Source organism: Limulus polyphemus, unplaced genomic scaffold (assembly GCF_000517525.1).
Source record: "Limulus polyphemus unplaced genomic scaffold, Limulus_polyphemus-2.1.2 Scaffold1857, whole genome shotgun sequence".
NCBI classification, from domain to species: domain Eukaryota; kingdom Metazoa; phylum Arthropoda; class Merostomata; order Xiphosura; family Limulidae; genus Limulus; species Limulus polyphemus.
The window spans coordinates 189,662-197,924 of record NW_013667467.1 but is presented as its reverse complement, the minus strand read 5'-3'; the positions used below and the strand labels follow the sequence as shown (position 1 = coordinate 197,924).

Genomic DNA, 8,263 nt, shown 5'->3' with positions numbered 1-8,263 from the left:
TGTTCTATGTTTTAAGAAAAATAAGTTTAAGAACTTATTTCAAAACAGCAATAATCTATATACATATAAATGTTTAATAATTAAAATTTGACTGTATTTTACAAAATACTAGTCTACTAAAAAACAGCCAAGACAAGTTACTTTGCACAGACTAAAGGTCAGTTTTATGATATTAGATACAGTAACATGAGTGCACGTGTATCACATCATTGTAACTTCTGTATTGCTGGCCAGGCACAGCTGAAAGGTCAATATAATAAAAATAATAAATATATATAAATGTATAATTGTTATGAAGTTTAAGCTATTTAGTCTAAACATTTATGTTTTTGTGTTATAATTTGTGTTTATTCTAGAATGAAAGAGGCATAATTTATGTTTATTTCCTAATTTTTTATGGTGGTTGCGAGATCGGTCAAATCTACTGAACCCATACAGAGATTAATTACTGAAAATAACAGATAAAATATCAAGTTTTTTTCTTAATAAATGTTTGATAACTATCCAGACATTATAAAAATTTTGCATGTGAAATTTCAAAATTTTCTGATGCACAAAAGTATTTTTAATCTTAAAATGAAAATTACTTTGCATGATAGATAGGCAACATGTGAAAAAAAAAAAGGCATGAAAGAAACATTGCTTTACAAACCTAAAGACTTAATAAAAATTTGATATTTTGCATATGAAAGCATTGTAATGTTTATTGATAATCTGCCAAATTTCGTTAACATTCGCTTAGTAATTTAAAAGTTACAGCAAAAAATGGTTACAAGGTCTGTCCCAGGGACCGAGCCCGAGCTGAAAGAGTTAAGAAAAATTCTTTGAAAGATTATTTAGGCACATTATTCATGATGAGTAAACTGGAATGGATGGCACCTGCCTGTTGTAAAAACACAAGTGTAGAAAAAGACGTTTCGAAAGTCTTCTGTCTTCAGGTCCTGAAGATGGAAGACTTTCAAAACGTCATCCTTTACATTTGTGTTTTTACAACAGACAGTTGCCTCCACTTATCACTGTACAATGTAAATAACCTGAGATAAGCTAATCTTTGCTTATCTTAGTACACTGTAAGTAACCTGAGATAAGTTAATCTTTGCTTATCACTGTACATTGTAAGTAACCTGAGAAGTTAATCTTTGCTTATCTTAGTACACTGTAAGTAACCTGAGATAAGTTAATCTTTGCTCATCACTGTACATTGTAAGTAACCTGAGAAGTTAATCTTTGCTTATCACTGTACAATGTAAGTAACCTGAGATAAGCTAATCTTTGCTTATCACAGTACACTGTAAATAACCTGAGATAAGTTAATCTTTGCTTATCACAGTACACTGTAAGTAACCTGAGAAGTTAATCTTTGCTTATCACTGTACAATGTAAGTAACCTGAGATAAGCTAATCTTTGCTTATATCAGTACACTGTAAGTAACCTGAGATAAGCTAATCTTTGCTTATCTCAGTACACTGTAAGTAACCTGAGAAGTTAATCTTTGCTTATCACTGTACAATGTAAGTAACCTGAAAAGTTAATCTTTGCTTATCACAGTACACTGTAAGTAACCTGAGAAGTTAATCTTTGCTTATCACTGTACAATGTAAGTAACCTGAGATAAGCTAATCTTTGCTTATCTCAGTACACTGTAAGTAACCTGAGATAAGTTAATCTTTGCTTATCACTGTACAATGTAAGTAACCTGAGATAAATTAATCTTTGCTTATCACAGTACACTGTAAGTAACCTGAGATAAGTTAATCTTTGCTTATCACTGTACAATGTAAGTAACCTGAGATAAGTTAATCTTTGCTAATCACAGTACACTGTGATTAACATCAGGCCAGCTTATTCTTTTTTAATACTACAAAACAAGAAATGTGATATAAAAGTGCATCAAATGCCCTCAAACCATCTAATTTTTGCTTTTACATTATACTAAAAAGTTAATTGCAATTTCTTGTTTTCAGAATACAATAGATATAAACCCAAACTAGTTAATTCTTCCCATAACCCAACAACAAATAAAAAATCTGTTAATCCTTGCATTCGTACCACACTGCAAGTAACTTTAAACCAACTAATTTTCCCTATAACAGGACCATGAAAATAACCTCAAGCCAGCTATTTCTTACTTTCACAGCACACTACCAGTAACTTTAAACCAACTCAACAGCATGACTGAAGAAAAGGATATGGCATAGTGGTGGATAAATCACTCAAGCCATTGAAACAATGTTCCATTGCTAGTAGTAAAGCTAATTGTTAGGCCTCACTTGGAATACTGTGTATAGTTCTGATCTGAATACTGACTTACTGGAAAAGGTTCAAAGGAAGGCTACTAGAATGATTCCAGTGACAAAATGTGTAAGAGGTAATCTTATTGAAGTTTACAAGATTATGTGGGATATCAATAAAATATATTCCTCTGATTTATTTGTTCTATATTGTGAAGACAAAAGGATGAGAAGATACAAGTTTAAGATCTGGAAAAGACAAGCCATGCTCCAATTAAGACAGTATTTTCTAAAAGGGTGATAGTCTTGGAGTAATGAGTTGTCATAAACAGTAGTTAAGGCCAGAACACTAGAGTTTAACAAAATCTCATTTAAAACTATCCTATATCCTAACTCACAAAAGGTGTTAATTGAATAGAAGTTCTTTCCTTTTTAAAGATATTATTCTAAACAAAAACAAAAAACTTTTCATGATTATAATTTATTGGTACTTTGGGCTATAATAAATAATGAAAAGTTACTTTTTAGCTGGGACAGTTTTCTGCAGGTTCCACAGCTTCAGTGTGTGATCTTCAGAGGCAGTGATTAGTACTGGCTCTTCAGGATGAAAAGCCAAGGCTCTTACACCATCAAAGTGGCTGGAAACACATTGAAAAACATGCAGTGAGCTAACATGGTAAGGCAACACATACATACTGGCATATCTAGTTAAGTTAATTGGTTAGATATACTAATATAACCATTAATAAAGTAATACCTGTGTAAAAAATCTAACTTTGAGAAGTGGGAGCAGATTTTGTATAGAAGTGGTTTAAAGATCACTTTTCAAAGATTGGGGAAGCTAATAATACACACAGTAATCTATATAATGTATAAACACCATCACTGGAGGAGACAGAAATACTCGTTCTACATCAGTGGTCAAAGTACAAAGATCACCCTATGAGGACACAGAGCTACAAACTGTATACAGACAGTATATATATATATATATAAATACTACCCTTTTAAGAGATGGAACTATGTATTGTACAGAGATGGTCTATGTATAAAGCCCACCTACTGAGGAGGTTGTACACACCAGTGGTATATGTATAAACATCATCCTCTGAGGATGGGGATGGATAAATTCCTCACCCGAACTACCACTTTCTATGCAATATACGTCGACACCTTCCACATCGTAGGCAACATGTGCCACCTCTACCCTCACATCAACGATAATTAAATGGCCTCCAACTCTGAAAGCACAGTGAGCCACCTGAACCCATGGTATGACACGCTGGACTTTCAAAGCTCGTGCAGAGCATGCAACAGAACCAGCTACCTGTACCTTGCCACCATGACCTCTTCCACTAAGGCACATAAGAACCACCATCTCAGGTGGTGTCAAACCCAGCCTGAATGGCAGGATGACTTAATCTCTAGAGGAACGCCAAATGACATGCCAAGATTACCAATGATTTTCTTTTTCGCTCCTTCATCATATTTATTCACTGACCAACCAGAATGGTCTCACTACTGTCCCTGAGAACATTACCCTCATTGGAACCTCTCGGCATTTTCTCTCAATATTACCACTAGACCTCACCACCTTGTGAAAATGGACCGATGGACAGTTCACAGGCACACCAGGAAATTAGGTGAGAGGGAGCAGAGCTATAGTTGGTCTATGTAAAAAGATTGCCCTCTAAGGAGAAGAAACTACTCACTGTGCACAGATGGTCTCTTTACAAACACCACCATAGGAGAAGTGAGAGCTACTCACTATACACAAATGGTTTATCCATAAAGAGCACACTCTGAGGAGAGGGAACTACCCATTGTACACAAATGGTTCATGTATTATTAACTCACTCTCAAAAGAGGGAATTATTCAATGTATACAAGTGGTATATGAATAAAGATCATATTTTGAGAAGAGGGGAGTACTCACTGTATACAAATGGTCTCTTTACAAACACCGCCATAGGAGTAGCAAGAGCTATTCACCATACAGTGGTCTAGCTATAAAGACCACACTTGGATGAGAGGGAAATACTCACTGTATACATGTTGCCTATGTAAAAAGACAAAGTGAGAACTACTCACTGTATACAAGTGGTCTCTTTACAAACACCACCGTAGGAGAAGCAAGAGCTACTCCCCATACAGTGGTCTAGCTATAAAGACCACACTTGGATGAGAGGGAAATACTCACTGTATACATGTTGCCTATGTAAAAAGACAAAGTGAGAACTACTCACTGTATACAAGTGGTCTCTTTACAAACACCACCATAGGAGAAGCAAGAGCTACTCACCATACAGTGGTCTAGCTATAAAGACCACACTTGGATGAGAGGGAAATACTCACTGTATAAATGTTGCCTATGTAAAAAGACAAAGTGAGAACTACTCACTGTATACAAGTGGTCTATGTATAAAATCAATTTGGCAGGAAAAGAAGCTACTGGCTGCACACATGTGATTTCTGTATCCTAGTTATCTTTTAAAGTTAAATGTGTATGAATGCACTGTGTTAAATGAGTGTGTTATACCCAGCTTTTTCTTCTTGCTTTTTTCTCCAGGTACAGATTATAGGAGTTGCTGTATGTGTTGGGCAAGTAGTTATAATATGAAGGGTTTTAAACACTTGAATTCAAAAGAAAATGGCCATTACAGAAAAAGAGTAAATTCTGATTACATAGTTGCATAAAGCCAAATAGTTCTTTTAAAAACTATACACTTTACAAAGGCATTTCATTGAAATTAACTTTGGACCACAAGTTATATGTCTCTGTATGTGATGATTTATGTTGCTTACCTTCGAAGTGTGTATTTTGCATTCCATGTTTTTCTAAAAGCTTCTTTACTTGCTGAAATCTTAAAAAAAAGAATAACTGTCGTAAAAACAATTCTGTTACCATAAATGTTTGTGCAAAACATTAAATATAATATTTCTAAACTTAAAAAAAAATTTTTCGTTTATTATTATTATTACAATAAAGAATGATCAGTGAGTTACTTACTACAGTCATTTACTAATAATCCAATTAAACATACAACAAATACAAATAAGTAGTCAACTACTTCAAAAACATTATTGAACAATAATTATTATCTTCAGAAACCAAAACTTATAATTTTCCTGTACTGAAAATTTATTTCCGATAGGTACATTACCTCCGTTCACATAATTATCTAATCTCATTCAGTGCTGCCCTCTATAGACAAAAAAACATTTTTTACACATGCCACAAGCCTTTGTCTATCCTCTATCGGAAATGACTCATTCCAATGTGTCTCTCATGCAAATCATCATGTGACAACCCTCCATCAATGAGAGTACCATGCACACTCGTTACACATGTGACTCCCTCTATTCAATTCTACCAAATTATCATTTCGAGTTTTGGCAGAAAATATAAGCAACGGTTTTCAGTGGGAAAGAAGGGTGAGAAGTTTGAGAGTAGGTAAGTACCTATTGGAAATACATTTTCAGTACAGAAAAATTATAACTTCCAATATGGTACATTACCTCTTCTCACATAAACAGCTATAATCCCACAATGAATAGGTAAAGGGACTGGTGAGATGGAAGAAAAGAGGCATCCTTCGAAAGAGTCCAAAAGACACACCTTGAGACTATACAGTCAGATTCGAAGATCTGATGTGGGAAACCGCACTACTTCTGAATCAGGTATACTCTTTGCCCATCTGAGAAAAGTGTCATATATATATGGGCAGAAAACAGAGAAGCACATCCAATTGGTGTAAGAAAAAGACAGTGCCCCTGGTGTAGAGGGGCGAGGGTGTGACAGACCGTACTCGGCAAGTCAACTACATCCAAAACCCACACCACTGGGAACTGACATCCATGCAGGGGTGGGATGAGGATCACACCATCTTCGGCTCAAGTTCAAGAAATCGGAGGGAAACTTATACCTCCGACTCTGGAACAGGGCACATGTTAAGAATAGAAAATGATATATTGATCCGGGAACCTGACAACCGGAATCAAAAAGAGAAATCAACTCCCTCAACATTGAAACTGACTGGAACCAACCCAGGTGCAATAACATCCTTGGAATATGGTACATCAAGGGAGAGCAATAGGGAAAGAACCATAGTACCTAGTACTAGAACCCACCAGTACCTCCACCATGACCCACAACACAGATGGAGTATGGTTGAGGGAGGGAGACAGACATCCATAATACATGTGTGAGGACTTATGTTGATTGGTTCCACTCTAAACCCCAAACCTAGCCAGTGGAAACCCACATCCATGTGGGGGTAGGATGAGGTATCCCAATCGAAGGGGTGAACTGCAATTTGACGTCTCACTCCTTTGGTTTACATATGGTTTATAGTGGAGGATATCCCATCATCTACACCAGCAGAACACCACCATCATACTCTGCACTGTACTGGTATTTCTGTACTGAAATTTTATGTCACTAAACCATTCAGGAGGATGCCTCCACCATTCACCACCCCAGCAGCTTGGAACTGGAAAGTGGTGTAAGACTCCCAAACTCCACCAGAGGAAAAGGAGGGTGAAATGCAGTGGAGAGTATGGAGGAATGTCAAAACCTAAGACAGTGCAATGGGTGACCATGAAACTCTATTTTTTAAAACAGACCATACGGATTTATTCAATACAAGATATGGCAGGTATGGGCAGCTATTCCCTTCTGTTTTACCCACGTAGTCCAGGGGTGGTATGATCTGGGACGGACATATTTATGAAGCAATTTCATCGCAAGGATAACTTTCAAGTGATCTTCTGGAACACCCCATCTCAACAGTGTGCATTGCTTGGCTATGGAACATATTAAGTGCATCAACATGACTGACAGTGTGGATTTTAAAGGTTAAAGAATACCTGGTCAGGCAACACTCGCCACAGTGGTATCCAAACAATAGGAATTACGATGAAAATGGAAATAAGGCACCTGAAAAAGTTAAAAAAGAATAAATATAACTTACCAAGTCTTATAGTCACAAGTAAGTCTCAAAAATGGCTACAGGCTGAAACTAATATCCTGAAGAGGAAGAAAAAGTGAGCCTATGCAAATAATTAGGTGTAGTCCACATGCCCAACTGAAACATTTCTTCTAATGGACAACAAATATAATATGCCAGAGAAAATGTAAGGTGTCGAATTTGATGAGAAGATGACAAAAAAGAGGAATAAGCCAATCGAAGCAAAAACCAAACCCAATTGGGGAGGGTGGAAGAAGAAAGATCATGAACAGAGAATGGCTACCAATGGATAAAGAGGCAAGAATGGGCACCACAGGTGGAAGCCGTGCGGGCAATATAACATCATAAAGCATGTAACAGTCCATAAAATTCTATCCGGACTAGGCCAAGGATAAAGGTAAAAGGAAGAAAAATCAGCAAAAAAAGGAGGAGTTACCCTCCCTAGCTGCCGAGATTTTAGAGAGGAAAGAATGATCCAAATGAAGGAGAAGATATGCATGATGATAAAGAGTACATGTATCATCAAGGGCAAATAAATCAGACCGCTGACATCCACAGGCTAAGAGGAGAAGGAAATAAGTCTGAAAGGAAAGGTGAAACAAGGAGCACATGGAAAATGGATAAAATGGAGGACCACATTAACATCCAAATCCGGAAGGGCAGCCTGCCATGGAGGATGACACATCTTAAAAGAATGGATCAATAGGGAGAGAGAGTGTAGGAGATGTAAAAACCCTACAGTATCAGGAAAAATGGTAGGTGTAGGATAAAGTCACTTGATAACCAGAAATTGAGGAGACATGGAATCCCTGATCAAAAACCAAGAAAGAAATTCCACAATATGAAGAACAGTGAATAGATCAGCCAAAAACCCCTGGCTCAGAGACTATTTATGTTGGAAAATGGCAAACAGAAGAGGCCAGAAATGAAGCTACACATCAGGACAATCCCAATCTCATCACCAAGGACCGAATAAAAATGAAGCGTGAAGATGGAGAAGAGGAATAGCAGGATGAAGCATTGATGACTGAGGTTTCCGGAAAAGGGGGGAGACAGAGGAA

General features: G+C 36.7%; 1 protein-coding gene across 4 annotated transcripts in view; it reads right to left on the bottom strand.

The window, feature by feature from the left end:
• The window catches only part of LOC106465174 (striatin-3-like), a 110,691-nt gene that overhangs the window by 18,490 nt on the left and 83,938 nt on the right, over positions 1-8,263 (bottom strand). For all 4 annotated transcript variants that reach the window (XM_022393011.1, XM_013925377.2, XM_013925379.2 and 1 more), the window contains 2 exons: positions 5,038-5,096; positions 2,754-2,870 (listed from right to left, as the gene is read on the bottom strand). In XM_022393011.1, coding sequence (XP_022248719.1) covers positions 2,754-2,870; positions 5,038-5,096 — 176 coding nt within the window. The remainder of the gene's footprint in view (positions 1-2,753; positions 2,871-5,037; positions 5,097-8,263) is intronic.